This window comes from Benincasa hispida, chromosome 2, assembly GCF_009727055.1.
Source record: "Benincasa hispida cultivar B227 chromosome 2, ASM972705v1, whole genome shotgun sequence".
Taxonomy (NCBI): Eukaryota; Viridiplantae; Streptophyta; class Magnoliopsida; order Cucurbitales; family Cucurbitaceae; genus Benincasa; species Benincasa hispida.
In genome coordinates, this window is record NC_052350.1 from 30,626,313 (window position 1) to 30,644,017 (window position 17,705).

At 30.7% G+C, this 17,705-nt stretch overlaps 1 protein-coding gene across 2 annotated transcripts; it reads right to left on the reverse strand.

Annotated features, from left to right (window-relative positions):
• Positions 1 to 8,114: 8,114 nt before the first annotated feature.
• Positions 8,115 to 16,081, reverse strand: LOC120070684. Of its 2 annotated transcripts, none has more exons than XM_039022527.1 (7): positions 15,535 to 16,081; positions 14,834 to 14,941; positions 13,577 to 13,849; positions 12,530 to 12,700; positions 11,367 to 11,420; positions 9,486 to 9,632; positions 8,115 to 8,826 (listed from the first exon to the last, which is right to left on the reverse strand). In XM_039022527.1, the coding sequence occupies exons 1-7, from the start codon at positions 15,766 to 15,768 to the stop codon at positions 8,449 to 8,451; spliced, it is 1,365 nt and encodes a 454-aa protein (XP_038878455.1). In that variant the 5' UTR covers positions 15,769 to 16,081; the 3' UTR covers positions 8,115 to 8,448. The 2 variants fall into 2 exon arrangements, with proteins under 2 accessions (XP_038878455.1, XP_038878456.1); XM_039022528.1 differs by having other exon boundaries at positions 14,834 to 14,920; positions 15,535 to 16,079.
• Positions 16,082 to 17,705: the final 1,624 nt, after the last annotated feature.

Here is a 17,705-nt window from a genome sequence, read left to right on the forward strand (position 1 = left end):
TTGCATAATACCGAACCACGAAATGATTAGTCTTATTATATAACATCGTTAATAGTAGAGACTTACATTTCACCAGGATGACCATAGGTGACAGACCTGAATCCTAAGTGAGTTTTGTACTCTTGCATATAAATGTGGTCCTTTGATTTGTATGGGTGAGAGTGGCCAGATTGCCAACTCAATGTGCCTACCATTTTAAGGATTCGTTTGATTGGGGAGCTGGGAACACAGCTACACAAGAAAGAATTCACTCCTTCCTTAATGTTAGGGTAAGTAAATAAATTGCTCTCTTAAGGCTTGATTCTGGGGCTTGAACAATGTGGCCACATCCTTTCATGGCCCGAGAAGGATTTGGTCATAGTTGGACTATGACTTATTGTTCATTAGAGGGGTCAATGGTACTTAAGAAGTTAGATGTAACTACAAGGGAAAAGCGATAATTTTAGTCGAGCTATACTTACGAGCAATTGGTGAAGGGTCATCGCACTGTTGACCGGTTATATCCAATGGACACAGAAATATATCTGTAATGTAAAGAGTGTAGTTGTCGGTCTTTAGTGGAGTGACTGACAGTTAACGGATGTTGGGTAATTTAATTAAAGAGTTTAATTATGTCATACTCCGCCCCGAGCCCGCACTCATGAGCCCGAGGAGAGGCGTGAGTGACCGCAGATACCATCCTTTTATGATACCTACTATCCAACTGAACCTCTTTACTACACTCAATAAACTTTAAGTAAAGGAGATAACGGCAACTAATTAAGTAGGCCCATTTTATTACAACGATGTAATGCTTATACAACTTAAAAACTTAACTACAAAGTTTACAACAACAACTGTAAAAACCTCCGAAAGTGTAACTGTGGCTTGTGACAGACCTTGACCTTAGCAGCACCCTGGAACTCCTCACTTTTCGCTACCTGGGAAGAAAACATGAAATAAAAGAATGAGCTTCACAAAGCTCAGTGAGTGGTAAGCAACTTCTAAGTCTATTTCAACTCATAAATAACAAGCATATCATAAATATGAGATTACATTCAAACCTCGGCCTCGAATGAGTCTGTTCTCAACTCTATCTACACGCACGGTAGATAACTAAACTGATAACTAATCATGAACGCTTACTCTAATGCGTTTCCTTTTGTTCCCAATGTCCCCTATGTGCACATAGCTCCCCGCTCATGGGCTCAGAAGCTAGGCCCATCGGCTCTCTGACCATCCCATACGAGGATCCTCTCACAGGCTCAGGAACTAGACCTCTCGGTCCCCTAACCATCCCGTGAGGTTTTGCTGTCGGGCTCAGGAACTAGGTCTATTGGCCCCCTGAACATCCCGATCACGTAATCTCATTCTCATGTTAGATACTCATTCATAACACAAGCATATACAATTTACTCTAAAAGATATGCTTTAAGACTTAAAGGAAACTACCATAGGAATCTTCCTCTTAGAAGTTCCTTGATCTTCTCGGGCTCCTTTTTTGAACCCTAAATTCCAGATTCAAATTAAAGCTCAGATTACTTATAGTTATAGGCTTTATCTCGAGCTACTTCCTTCTACAAATATGCTCAAAAATGTTTCAGGAAGCTTACCTCAAAATCTTAGCTCAGAATGCCTCATGATTTGGCCGAAATCTTCAAAACATCAAGACTGGCCCAAGTTTACCCGACAGCTCGACCATTCTGTCCTTTTGTCATTAACCAGCCTGATTCCTTGGAGCTTCTTCTCCGGCTCCCTACCCTGAAAACTAGACTCTTTCAGATTTCAGGTAGCTTTAGAATCACTCCAAACGCAGGGGTATTCTGGGAGAACTCTTCGTCCCAAGTTGATGCTTCTTCTAGACCTTTCTGTCTGACAACATCTTCCCCTCTTGGAACCTCTTGACCAACGCATGGTCTTACTACCAACGCATGCATTCTTCATCAACGTGTAATCTCCTCCCACTTAGCCTTCATACACTCTTATTTATGTCCTTTGAAAAGAATTTGAGTTCTCATCTGAAGTCCTTGTCCCTATTTATAGGCGTCCAAGATTTCTCTAAGGCCGACACCTTCTACTTGGCCGCATGTCTAAGTGTCCTTTCCTTACACTATTAACGCAACCTTGCGTCATCGCGATCCAAGGTGTCTTGCTCCCCTTTTACCAATGCATAGCCCTCAATTTTGCATGTCTTCTTATGCATCCACCTTATTTTCTTAAGGCGTAAGGTTTCTTTCTAACAAGTCACATGTCCGGATGACGACCTTGAATGCATCCATCCATCTCATATGCTCTCATCCAACGTCATATGCGTCCATCCATATTCATATGTGTTCATCCTATCTTACCTTGTGCCCTTGTGGTGTCTTTAAATCTCAATATGACACCCTTCAAGCCATTGTCGCCTAGCACCTTTCCCCATATGCAACCTACTAACCTCGATTGCACCATTTCCAATTAACGCAACCTTACCTCTGTCTCTTATACACATCTAGATGTGTATAAGAGACAGGACTTACGCAACTTGGTCACATATGCTAGATACTCGCAAGGCTCATCCTTGGCCGCATACCCTCTACCGCATGGCTTACCCTTGCCCTATGCGCTCAACTAGGATTATGACCAACCCTCTTCCACCGCGTACTATTTGCTCAAGCCCTGTCTTATGCGTCCACATGCCTCGGATGTCCTTGGTACATAGCACATCACCAACGCATAACAACCTTTGGGTCGACTTGGTTCTTAACTCAACACCTCATGGTATAGCTCACCATCGCCTAGGCTCTTGCTAACGCATCTCTTATGACCAATGCATGTATGTCCTTGTTGTTTGTCAACGTCCATAATCTCTTGCTCAAGACCAACGCAACCAATCCTCATAAACCTTATTACCGCAAGCCTTAGCAATGCAAAGACAATTCACCATGCGTTCACCATGGCTTGTCTCCTCGCCTAACTCATCCTTTAGCAAGGCCGCTACATAGCACCATCACATAGTGTTGCCGCATACCATCGTGTAACATCGCCGCATCCATCGCATAGTATCACCACATACCATCGTGTAGCATCGCCGTATACCATCTCATAGCATCGTCGCATACCATCGCGTAGCATGGCCGCATGCCATCGCATAGCATCGCCGCATACACGATCAACCTGTGCACGCATCTCCAGTGCCTTGCGCCTATGTCTGCACAACTTGAGGCTACCGCATGCTCTACTAACCTCTCAAGCATAGGCTACCGCATGCTTGTCCCCGCATAACCTTTCCTCTCGGCCATACTTCAGCCTCTTTCAATACCCAAATAACCTCTCAAAGGTTCATGGCCAACGCATGGCACCACACCAACACTTAGCATAAGGCCAACTCATTGTCTAGTACTTAAGCCATTTCTGCCTTGGCTTCCAATGCATAGTTCTATTTTGATTCATACTTAACCAAATTTTCACCAGCTAAAGCTTATTTCAAAGCTACTTAACAATCTATTTAAACACTTAGAAATTTCCTTCACTTCAACATAGGATTTAACTTTCACTTAGTTAATCCCTTTTATTTCCTGCTTAAGTAGGAAAAATGGAAATCTAGGTTTCACATTTATTATCCAAGTAACATTGGAGCTTCAATCTATAGTCCATAAGGTCCCCTCTGTAGCTCAACAGGGATGTATTGAGAATTAAGTTTTGGATTAATTTGAATGGTTCAAGTTAATTGAGGGAATTAATTATATGTGATATAATTAATATAATGTATTTGATACATTATAATATAAAGTATTTTGAGAGGAATTAAATATTTGAATATGATTCAAATATTAGTTATATGGATGAGATTCATATAATTGAATTGAGTAGAAATATAATTTATATTAAATGCCATGTAATGTTGAGAGAAAATACAAACTATAGGTTATATTGTATTTGATACAATATTAGGTTATATGTTATATTTGATATAAGTTAATTAAATGAGAGAGTTATCAGAATAACTCCCTTTCTGCTTTTCCTGTCCCTCACATGATGGGGTTAAGAGGTTATGTGAGGTTTTGTCTCACATTTGGTTTTCTCTCTTTCAAGAAAATTACAGAGAAGAAAAAATCTCTCCTTTTTCTTCCTCTCGATCCCTTTCCCTCTACCAAAAAGTAGCAGAGCCCACACCTCTTACGAATTCTCTGTTGGGGTTGATGCCCTAAATCTCATAGGGTCCTATAGTTTGTAAACCTTGTATGAACAAACTTGTATGTGATTAATAATATTTGATATTTTATTCACTTTTTCAATGAAATATGTGATATTTTAGTTGCATTAGTCACAAACCAATAAACTAACATTCAAGGTTATCGTTGTAACTTAAACTTGTATGTGGAGACATACAGGTGGATCATGTTTAAGTGATAACTTAAATGGTCTGTAATATATGGATAAGGTTGGTACCTTATCCTGATAACACTACGAGTATGACCCGCTTTGTAAATGTTACAAATGTTGTAAAGTACTACAAATGATCTAATCCTGATCATTCATATATTAGACATGCGAACAGGGATATTCTATATAAAGGAGTTGGTATAAGACCGAACCACGTAATGCTTAGTCTCATTATATAACACTGTTCATAATAGAGACTTTCATTTCACTAAAATGACCATAGGTAACATGACCTTAATCCTGAATGAGTTGTAAACTCCTACCTATGAGGACGATCCTTTAATTTGTATGGGTGAGAGTGGCTAGATCGCCGACTCAATAAATCTACCATTTTGGGAATTCGTCTAATTGGGAAGTTGGGAACTCAGCTACACAAGATGGAACTCACTCCTTCCTCGGAGCAGAGGTAAGTAGATAAATTGCTCTCTTAAGGGTTGATTCGGGGTCTTGAACAATGTGGTGTCGCACCCTCTCCTGGCCCAAGAGGGGTTTAGTCTTAGTGGGACTATGATTTATTGTTTATTAAAAGGATCAGTGGTACTTAAAGAGTTAGAGGTAACTACAAGGGCAAAACAGTAATTTGGCCCAGCGGTACTTACGAGCAATTTGTGAAGGGTCATCATACTATTGATTGATTATATTCAATGGACACAGAAATATATCTGTAGTGTGAAGAGTGTAATTGTTGGTATTTAATGGAGTGTCCGACAGTTAACGAATAGTTGATAATGTAATTAAAGAGTTTAATTAATTATTCACGTACCATTAGAGCTTCAAGCTATAGGTCCATAAGGTCCCCTTGGTAGCACAAAAGGATTTAGCTGAGAATCAGTTTTTAGGTTAATTTGAAATGTTCAAATTAATAAGAGAGAATTTAATTATATATGATATAATTAAATTGATTCAATTATATATGATATAATTGATGTAATGTATCTGATACATTATAGTTTAATTGGAGGAATGAATATTTGAATGTGATTCAAATATATTTTCTATGAATGAGATTCATAGTTGTTAAATTTAATATAAATATGATTTATATTAAATGTCATAAAATAGAGAAAAAAAATTATAGTTTATATTGTATATGATGCAATTTTAAAACTATAGGTTATAAATATAATATGATAAGTTGGTTATCATATTTATTTATATTATTAATTATTTGGATAATTAATCCCCTTTTTCTCTCTAACCACCTTAGTGGGAGGTTAGTTAATTTTTATGGAAAAATATAATAAATAAAATATGATTTTACTTTTCCATAACATAGTAGTTACACGACTTGTGAGATTCTACACGATGAAAGCAGAGACTATACAATAGGTTCATTCTCTAAACAATTAAAGCAATTCTTATACGATAGTGCGTTCTTCTTCAATCATCTTCCTCCTCCAAACTCACAAACTCCCTCCTAACCAGAATAGTCAGAGCCCACCACTCCTGGGTTCTCACCCTGAGAATGCCGAGGATACCAAGTGGTAGTGTCTTCACCTTTTGGTTCATTTTTGTTGTTGTTTAAGGAGTTCGTGACTGTTCGAGGAGTTCGTGAAAGTTCGAGGGATTTATTTGAAAAAGTGTTCTTCAAAGGTATAATCTCTGAACTTAATTTCTAGTTTAAAGACATGTTGTTATTTTTGTTAAGATGCATAATCTGTATGTTTGTTGTAATAGTTTGTTTTCAATCTAACTAGAATTTGGACGATCCGCCTTCGCTCATGGATCTCCTTGTAAACGAGTTCCTTCATTCTCATTCCCTAAGAAGAATACATGAGATTCCTTTTTTGTGGTGGTGTCTTCATTTGGAGAATGAAGGGTTCGTGATCCGGATAGAGGAAATTACGCAAAGAAGGTGTTCATCAAGGGTAAGTTGGAATTTCTTCCCAATTCTTCTCCTCCCATAGCATGATGTAAATTTCTTGTGTTATTGCATAACTTTTGTTTCTGTTCTGTAATTCAAAATTCTGTGAAAACAAAAATTGGGATCGATCCTCATGTTTCCGCATAGGGACCTTCATCGGTTCCCTTCACTTAGTTCTTCCGCCCCGTGACACTACCACTAATAGCTTCTATGAGTGGTTATCACTGATAGATTTTAGTAGTGGCTATCAATGATAGACTTTCATAAAGTGGAACCGACTTTTATATCATTAATATCATCGATATATGGATATCACGTAAATTCTATCACTAATATCACTTATATCATGGTGATTGGTTATAGCTTCTACCATTGATGACATGTTATCAGAGATAACTTCTGTCATTTATTTTTATCGTCAAATAACATGCTATCGTCGATAGCTACTATCACTAATAACATGCTATTAGTGATAACTTCTAGACATCCTACTTACACTTTAGTTTGAGAATCAACCTTATTAATTAAATTCACTAAGTTGACTATCAATGATAGACTTTTATAAGTGGCTATTAACTGTGAAAGAAAATCATCAAAGATTGAGCTATCAACGACAAAAAATGTTAGTAGTTTTCACTAATTTACTTTCATTAGTGACTATCAATTTTGAAAGATTAACACTCAAAGTTATCAATGGCTTTTATTGAGAAACTTTATCTTGATTATCAATAATAGACGTTTATCACTAATAGACTTCTATAATTGATATCTACCTAAGTTCGGTATCTATATATGAATATGACTGATATCTATCTAAGTTCTATCATTAATATTACTGATACTTGATATTACCGATACACAAATATTACGATATCTACCTAAGTTATATCATTGATTCATGTAGTTTGTTAGTGATAGGAACCCTATCACTGATGGACTAAGTCTATTACTGATATCATAGCCTATAAATGATAGAAGTTTATTACTGTTAAGTTTCATACTTTTAAAGTCCTACAAAAAAAGAGTCCATTTGTAGCATTCTCATTTCTCATTTCATTTTTAAAAAAGATCTCGAATCTCAGAAATTGAGAAAAATAGTTTTTTTTTTCAATTCCTTGGGTCAAAACGTAGCTTTCTCTATTTTTTAATTAATTAATTTTTAATTAAAAAGTAAAAGTAAGCATAAAAAGATTAACAATGAAAAAAATTGAAGATAAAAAATAAAATTAATAACGAAAAAAGAAAAAAAAACATAAATATAAGCAATGAGAAAAAAAAATTGAAGCCAAATGAGAAGAAGAAAAAAAGAGAGAGAGAGAACACACAGCAAGAGAATTAAAAGATGGTTGGTCAACATTTGTCATATATGTAATTATTTTTAAATGGTGCTATGGTGGTAGATATTTCCACTTATTTTGCTTCCCATTATAAATTTTCGACAATATATGTACATGAGTCATTTTTATAGTAATGTTGTGATGCAACCGAATTGACTTAAGTTGATAATGTAGGGGCGTTTAAGAGATGATTCCACGTAAAATTGTAATAGATGACACAAAACAAGTAAACTAGCATGAAAAATTAATCATTGTGTTTTGATTCAAAGCTTTGAAGGCCTATTTCATGTGCCTTTATTTTCTTTCTTCTTTCTCAATGAAAGCAATTGTTTCTAAGAAAAAAATGGCTTATTTCGTCTTTAACCTAACCACAACATTAAATTAACCTTTAAAACAATGGTGTTTAACAACCTAGAGATTTACTATGACCACATTTTACGAGACTTTTTATAAATGAAATGGGAAATGGACGTGCATGCAAAATATTGCTATTTCTAGACGTGTTTAAGTAGATACAACAAGTTTTGTAGGCGTTATCCTTTAATCAAATGTTACAAATTTACTTCTCTCAAAATAGGCACCCAAATTAGAACTCTTTAAGAGTAGTAGTGAAGCAACAACAAGAGAGGAAATAGCTAGCTACCCACATTGATCATTAATTAATTACACAATTAAAGAATTAATTTTACTTACTAAAATAGCCCTAATCGAACGAAAAAAAATAAAAATTCAATTCATACCTTTAAAATACTAGCACGACATGAATTAAATTTTATTTTAAAACTTTCAATTTCGTTCATTGAAAGTTTAGAATAAAAACTAATCCGCACGTCGTGGAATCTATCATTGGCATTTAGGGTTTCTACCAGGACCACCATAATAGAAATGAGTGCCCCATTGATCGTTATAGGAGCTCATAATATTATAACAATTGGTGTTTTCAGCAATGATTGAGATGTCTTGAACGGCGCTGAGGCTGTTGTCGCTGTCGACGATCTCAAGGTTTCGAAAGTAGCTTGCTTTGCCAAAGCCGTCGTCGGGAAAGTGGCCAGAGCCCATTTGGGTGGAAGTGTGCTGCCCATTGGCCCTTGAGTTAACCACTTCCCCACCCCACTCCACCATTGTGGCGTGGTCGGCTAAGTGAGTGAATAGCTCTGCTGGCCAATACCCAACCAATGTGTTGTCCCCAAATCCCATCCACCAATTTCCCAACTTTGGATCCTGCGTTTATTATTATTTTTTTTAAAAAAAAAAGTAATAATTATAACGACGCCACACATTCAAAACTTAAAATATTCGTCGATGTTTTTATAGATGTCCATTTTTCTTATAAGGACTTGCTTCTAATGGAATAAAGAATCCTCATTAGAGGAAAAATGGGGACAAAAATATTCCTATGGGCTAAATGGAAACGGGAATTCTCCATCCTCGTCCTATTTATTTCATTTTTATATAGCTAAATTTTCAAAAACATATTTAACTATACAGTTAAATACTATTTTTGTTTATGTATGTGGGAAGTTGTTCCATTTTAATATTTCTATTTTCAAATGTCCAGTTTAGTCCATAAATATTCTCAATAAATTTTAAATTTAATCCTTACGTCTAGTTAGTTTATTGTTCAGTTTTTCAAAAAAAAAAAAAAATACCTATTAGCATTATTATTATAATACTTAGAAACCTATACATATTGGATTTTCATCCATGAAAATTACTATTATTATTATTTAACTAATTTTGACTAAAAGAAAAACTCGAGAGATATCAATGTTGAATTTTTTATTTAAAATATATGAAACAAAAATTTTTATAAAAAAATTAAAAAAAAAAAAAAAAAAAGACAAAATACGATTTTAAATGAAAAAGGAGAAAAATTGTACCTTCCAAATGAGAATGGTAATGTCATATTGGCTGCCGGAGAAAGAGGAAATGGGAGAAATGGCGGCTCCGATCGCGATTTTGTTGTTTGTTTGTACAAATCCAGCACATAAAAGATTGTAGCAACCCGTTGCCTGATATGCATCACTCTGCAATATATTTTTTTATTATTATTAAATAATAATATAACTTTTTATTTTTAGTTTATAATTTAACCTCATATTCTTTTTACTAAAATGTCACTCTCTCTCGAGTTAAAAAAATATAAAAATTAGAAAAATTATTTTAAATAAAAAATTATCAAAAATATTTTGGAATATAGAAAGATATTACAATCTATCATTTTACTATATTTAATCATATTTGTAAATCTTTTAATACATTTTACTATATTCAAAAACATTTAAGTAATGTACAAACTTCTTTCAATATTATATATATAAGACCCAATCTAAAAGTATTTTTAAACTAATTTTTGGATAATACACTCTAAATAGTCAATCCCTATAGATCAACTTGGTCATAAGGAGACATTGAAATAAAATATATCCAAAAGTTTTGATCTCAATAATACGTTTTAAATTTTAATCAATATCTTGATTGTAATTTATTATTCTATCACATGCATTGTTTCTAAAATCTTGCTTGTGCATTTTTTAAAGGCAGATACAAGTAAAGTAAACCATTAATATAATATAATCTTCTCTAAATATAATTTCTCAAAAATCTTGTTATGCGTCTATTTTTGTAGTACCATAATTGCATATGAGAAATGAATTTAAAAAAGATTTATTGTGGATTACAACGACTAAACTAAACTCAATAATTATAATTACTTTAGTTATTACAAATCATAGTGATGAAGACTTGAAACTTTTTATTTCATGTCACATGTGAAGCTGTTCAAAATGAAATATAATAATTTTAAATATGACATATTCAATAACTTATGATTAGTTCTTACGTTTAAATCTTCTTATTTTGTGTAAAATTAGCTAATATAAATGTAATTTGGTGAAATTACCAATTTAGTCTTGAATTATGTTTGGTCTTTGAACTATCCCATATTCAAATTTAGTTTTTGAATTTTTAAAATTTTTAAAATTAAAATAAATCTACCCATGAACTACGAACAAAATTAAAATTTTGGGTTTCATTAGAATTATATTTAATAGTTTAATTAGCTTATAAAAATTTTGAATTTCCCAAAAATCCATCCGACAAAAGAAAATCAAACGTTAAGGGATATATTAAACATATTTGAAAGTTCAAAAACTAAATAGACAGACCTTCAAAGTCTATGGATTAAATTTGTAATTAACCTAATTATAATTAGGAGTGTAAAAAATTTGATGACCTTAAAAAATTCATACCTAACTCCAAATTCCAATAATCGAATATAAACCTTTCAAACTATAGAACTGGGTTGTGTTATAAGCTTATTAGGTTTTTTTTTAACCTCTAACCTTAAAATTAGTAACACATGCTTTATGTCCATGGAGTTATACTAACTTTGTCAAGTGATTATGTCGTTTGATAAAAAATTTATCATTAAAAGTGGCACGGTAGATTATTCCTAAAATTATTTTTGTTACATAAAAAAAATATTTTATTGTTAATTAATATCTTTTTTAGTACAACAAGAATGAAGAGATTCAAATCTCAAATCTTGTGATTATTAGCATGTATTACCTACTGGTTGAGCTATGCTTACTTTAATATTAGTAAATTTTATTTAGAGATAAAAGATTATATATGCATATATGTATTTTAATTATATCTCCTTATTTAATAATTCTTTTTAGAGTTTTACTCTCCAATGACAAGCTTAGGAAAATAATTTGCACGAAATAAAAGTATTAAAAAGAGATTAGAAATCTGACCGTCCAATATGTGAATAATCTTGGCCTGCTGTCACCATAAAGCTCCGGACTGACCTGACTAGTAGAATAATCAAAACTTTAGAATATTCAATAAACCCTAAAAATATAAATTAAATATTATACTTAAAAAAATATAAAATTATATATATCCAAACTAAAACTAAAAATTAATTAACAAATCTTACATCATAATTATTTAAAATTAGTTTAACTAAAGTTGACTTCAAATACTGAAACTATCCATAGTAAAAATGGGAGGTAAAGTGCAAAATATTGAAATTTAGACATCAAATGTAAACTAAACTCAAAACTAAAAAATTAATGATAAAACTATTTTTTTTTTTTTTTTTTTGAAAATTTAGTCTATGGATGTTAATTCTACCTCCAAATTTCTTTCATTGTTATCTACTTTTCACCAATAGTTTAAAAAACGAAGACAAATTTTGAGAACTAAAAAAGTTGTTTTTGTTTTTAAAATTTGACTAAGAGTTCAACTATTGTACTTAAGAAAAATACAAATTATTGTAACAAATGTGGATGAAATAAATTTAATTTTCAAAAATAAAAACTAAAAAATAAATGATTATAAAAGAGGATATCCATCTCCAAATTTCTTCCTTTATTATCTACTTTTCACCAATAGTTTAAAAAACGAAGACAAATTTTGAAAACTAAAAAAAGTTATTTTTGTTTTTAAAATTTAACTAAGAATTCAACTATTGTACTTAAGAAGAATATAAATTATTATAACAAATGTGAATGACATAAATTTAATTTTAAAAAATAAAAACTAAAATAATAAATGATTATCAAAGAGGATGATAATATTTTGAAATCATAGTTTAAATGAAAATCAAACTCTCATAATTAAAAATGTAATTTTTTGAGACAGGGAAATCGTACATAAATTAAACTCAATTTAGAATAAAAATATATTTTTTTTTTTAAAAAAAAAAAATGCAAACAAAGTTCTAGAAAATTGAAGTAGAGCGGAAGGGGGAAGCAAATAAACAGGCTTTGGATTCAACAAACAATTAATTTAATCTTGGAAGTTGCATTAAAATCAACAAGATTACACAAAATCACAAAAATAAAAATATTTTTTTAGAAAAAAGAAAATATGGGATTGTGTGCGGGAGGGTGTAGGAAATGGAAAAAAATACCTGCCAACCAGCTTCAATACTGTTGAGATCAGAGCCGTCGAATGATCCCGAGAGGATCCAAATCTGAGAGAGGCTGAACTCGTTGACCATTTGAATTGACGGGTCCCACACGTTTATTGTCGCCTTCGCTCCGTACATCTCTTCTGAGGATTCAGTATACGCGATCGCATGCTATTTTATATACAACCATCCGTATCATATCAATTTAAACTTCACCAAAACAAATATGTTTCAAATTTTAACTATCTTATTATATGCATTTACCAAATTAGAGTTAAATCACTACTTTAGTTTATAATATATTTTCATAATTGTTAATTACATTACTATTATTTATAAATGATGTAGAATTTAACCGTATTAAAAAATTATTGATGGAAAAAGTCTTATAAAATGAGTAATGAAAGATAGCCACATGACAGTATTAAAAATTTTCTTCAAATCAATTACTTTAAATTTTTTAGATTAGTGCTAATTTAATAGAATTTATTTATTTATTTTAGAATAAGTTCTAATTTAATAGAGTATTAGAACATTAGGACATTTGTCATATTTGCATAAACATTAATGATATGACCAACTCCTTTGGTTAATCAAATTAACTTATTTTAAATTTTACCTTTGTAATTTTAAAGATTGTCTCCAATATATAAATATTTATTTTTTACTATCTCGAAACGAAAATTTAGGTCCATTTAGTAATGTTTTTATTATTCATTTTTATTTCACATCAATTTCTTAATTATGATTTTTATCCTTGTAATACTTGAATTTTTTTATCAAATTATATATATATAAAAAAAAAAACTAATTATTTTTGTTGGAGTTTTGGGATGAAAGCAAAACTTCACTAAAAATGAAAAATGAACAATCAAAAGTGCATTTATTTATGGTTGTAGTGATGAATAAAGAGTTTAATGATAAACCTAATATATAGAGTTGAAGTGAAGGAAAAGAATCCATTCATAAAAACTCCCACCTTACAAAATAAATGCTTTAAAAAAGGAGAAGGAAAAAAAAAAAGGAGAAGAAGAAAAGATAACGTACCTCGTGACCATTCCCACTGACCACATCAGGAGCGTCTATTCTTCGATCAAGGAGAATCGGTCTTTTTTTCTTCCCAAAGTCAAACAAAGACTTGGATCTTAGAACGTCATTCACTGTGCTGCGTCGCACTGGAATACTCCCCTTTGGGCACCGTGTCCCGTTCACACGCCAAGTTTGCAATGCACCTCCCGCACCTGATCCCGCCCCCCTTCCACTCTCACCTTCTCTATTCTCGTTCACCTTCTTCGTTTTCGGCCACTCTGTTGGCCCTCTCTGCACAAATTAATTAATCATGATATAGAATTTTTTTAAAATAATTAAATTAAAATATCATTTTGGTCCGTGTTTTATCTGAATTTTTGTTCTATATTAATCTAGATTATTACAATTATCTGATTTTAATATTTATACTTTCAATAAATCTTAAAATTAGTCTAGTTTCTTCTATTTAAAGTATGTTTGAAATATATTTTTAGGTTATTAATTTAAAAAATAAATCATTTTAAAAAAAATTTGAATGAACAATCACTCAAAATAAAATTTAAAGTGCATTTTAATAAGTTTTTATTAAAGTGTTTAAATAAAAATGAGTTTTTTGAAAAATATTTTTCTTAAATTAATCCAAACGGACATTTAGTCTATATGACTTCCCCATTATAAATTGTGCAAACATATTTATATAGTGTATTTGTAAAATTAACTTTAAGACACTAAATTCAATATTTATTGGAAGTGTAGAGACTGAAATTAAGATTTATCGAAATTAAATTAACTAAAATCGAATATTTGAAAGAATATGAGCCAAAATGGAACAAAATCCAAATTACGGGAACCAAAATGGTAATTTAACAAAGAAATTAATATAAATAGTTCCTTTTTTAAATTGTTTATTTGGGTTATTGAACTTGATATAAAAAAATTATAATTTTTGTTGTTGGCATTAATTTGTGCGATTTCTCCTGTACATAGTATATTTTTATGTAGTTGAACTATGTTCATGTTGGTTTATCCTGTATTATTTGGACCAATATATTAGAAGAATATAATATATGTTTTCATATTGGTAGACTAAAGTTATACATGTGTGAAGTTTGTATCTTATCTCTATTTGTTAAACAGTGGATGCAAAAATGAGGTTAAAGGTAGAAATGTTTTTTTTTTTTTTTAAAGGAGGGAAGGCTTAAAAATTAAGATGAGATTTATTATAATTATAATTATAATTATTATTATTATCATATTAAGAGAGAGAGTGTGGACCTGAATCTTGTGGTTCTTCAAGAGGGGATGATCTAGAGCTGGCTGTTTTCTTTTATGAACACAATCTATAATATCACCATCTGGGCTCTGAATAAAATAAAATAAAAACTAATGAAAAAGTGGAAAAACCCAGATCAGATATATTAACAAATTTTTATTTAAACAATCTGAAAAAAAAAAAAAAAAAAAAACCAAATCTCACTTATCAAATAAGAGAAAAATCTAAAAGATCTTCTCATTTTGGCCTTGAAGAAATAAAAGTGAAAGTCCCACAAGTATATTTGGGAGATTATACATTTCATATATACATTTCATATACACATTTCAAAAAGATTCAAATTCTAATAATAGTGGAGATTGAAATTAAAAAATGGAAAATGTAAGAGAAAAAGCTGAGAATAAACCATTTCTTCTGAAAAATTCCATAAATATATGGGAGATTATGCATTTCATATACCCATTACAAAAAGATTCAATTTTTTTGAAACAAACAAACAAAAAAAGAGCCAAAACACCAACATAATATTAAGTTTAAAAATCAAATTTTTAGAAACCCTCATTACAAAAATGGAACATACAAGAGAAAAAAACAGAAAACCCATTAAAAAAAACACACAAACACATAGGAGATCATAATATTAATATAAAAAAGTGGGAAAAAAAAAAAAAAAAAAAAAAAAGAGAAGAGATTTATTATTGACCTGAATGGTGAGAAGAGGAGGCTTGTTAATGGAGTCCAAATGCCTTTGAATCCTTTCCAATCTCAAGCTACTGACTTGTTTATAAGTATAATTGAGGCCACAAACCAAAGTGAATCTTTGAAGAAGAAGAACAAGAAGAGAGAAAAGCAAAGCAAAATGAAGAACATGAAGAGGGGATGATGAATTTGAAATTGAAATTGAAATTGAAATTGAAACCCCTCTTTTTATCCCCATAATTTCTCTCCCAAACTTCAAATAAAATTCAAGAAAGAGAGATATCAAGTTGTTGAATTTAGGTTAGTTTGAAGATCCATAGAGGGTTTTTAGAGGGAAAAGAGAAAAAAAGAGAGCATTAATGGACTTTCAGCATCAAGATCATGATTGCCTGCATTGGATTCAGATAAATAGAAGAGAAGAAGAAGAAGAAGAAGAAGAAGAAAGAGGGGGGAAGTTGAGAAATTTAATTAAGATCATATTATTTATAATATATTTTTATATTTTTATATATTATTATTAATAAAAACTCAAACCTACCGAACTGAAACAGTCCCCTCCTTTTATTACATCCCTTCTTCAATGTGCATTATCTGTCCATCTCTTTGCTATTAATACTTTTCTTCAAATTGCACATCTTCCCACCTTTTCCTTTCACTTTTTTCCTTTCTTTACTTGAGACAGTAAAAAAGGGAATGAAGGAAGGAAGTGCCATCTTCATTTGGTTTGGGATTAACAAATTAGTTGTGTCAAATAAACTTAGGTTTTTCTTAAGCCAAATCGAGCATAGCTCAATTGTCATTTGTGTGTTGCTAACTACGAGATCTTATCTAATTGTATCGAAAGAAAACGAAAAATAAGTATTTTTAAGTAGTTTTGAAAGAGGATCCAATCTTGCCTTTAAAGTAGGTTTTAGATGCCTTGAATTATTATTATTATTATTTTGTAGAAAATTTTGAATTTTAGTGTTATGCATCTGATTTTTCCTTTTCCAATTATATATACTTTTAAAAATGTAAATATTGGATAATGAGTATTGTTTACAATACTTTATTGCATTGAAAAACTACCTCTTTAGTCTTCGAATTTTGAAGAATAGGTGTGTTTTGTTTATTTCTGTGAGTCTTTTTAGAATTAGTATATTTTCACGTATTTAATTTAAAAATAAGTCATTTTGAAAGAAATTGGAGTATTTGACAGTCACTCAAAATAACTTTTTAGGTATATTTTAATCAATTTTTATCAAAAATATTTAAATAAAAATGAGTATGTTTGAAAAACATTTTCTTTTTTCAAGTCAATCAAATGGGCCCTAGTCTATGAGTTTTCAAATTTACCTTTTTAGTACTTCAGTTTTTTAGAATGTGTTTAAAAAGCCCCTAAAGTAATTTTGTTCTTTATTTTAAATAATTATATGATATTTTTTTAATTAAAACAGTAAGTTAAAAATAATGATTTTAGAGAGAAAAATATTTCTTTAAAAAAGCATTCTAAATAAAATAAAAATTAAGGGACTAGAAATTATATTTTAAAATTTTATTAAATATACATATTATTAAAAATTTCAAAATTAAAAAGGTATATTTAAAAAATTTAAAGACCAAATATACATATTCTTTTACCAGGTGATTAAAAAAAGGTAATTTTCTCTAAAAGGGAAAAAAAAAAAAAAAGCAAAGAAAGAAAGGAAATGTGGGCGGTTGAAAGACAGAAATGAAACTCGGAATTTATGCTTACAAAGAAATTTAGAAGAGGAATTAAAAAATATAATCTTAAATAGTCTACTTTTCTTTCTTTAAATTTTTTACCAAATCAAAGTATACATGACTAGAACATATTGGGCACAACAATTATGACTAAAGTATTTAGAGATATAATATAATGCAAAAAAGTAAATATAATAAAATTTAAATCTTATTTTTGAAATCTATCAATGATAAACCATAGCGTTAATAGGGTATCAATGATAGACTATATCACTAGTAGAAGTTTATCAGTGACAAAATCTATTATAAATAGATTTTGCTATATTTACCAAAAAAAAAAATTTTAAATGTTGCTACACTTAATTATTATCCCTAAAAGTACCAAATGCAAGTACCTAAAAAATTATTATTGACAAATAAAATTTGTAAATATTAACTTTTTTTTTTCAAATTTAATCCTAAATTTTTAAA

Bases quoted from the DNA above. Each gene is read 5' to 3' on its own strand.
- LOC120070684 (XM_039022527.1), bottom strand. From the start codon at position 15,768: ATGGGGATAAAAAGAGGGGTTTCAATTTCAATTTCAATTTCAATTTCA. The intron at 11,421-12,529 runs GTATTTTTTTCC...TCTACTAGTCAG, and splicing joins GTATTGAAGCTGGTTGGCAG to GTCAGTCCGGAGCTTTATGG. The intron at 8,827-9,485 runs GTACAATTTTTC...TAATAAACGCAG, and splicing joins TTACCATTCTCATTTGGAAG to GATCCAAAGTTGGGAAATTG.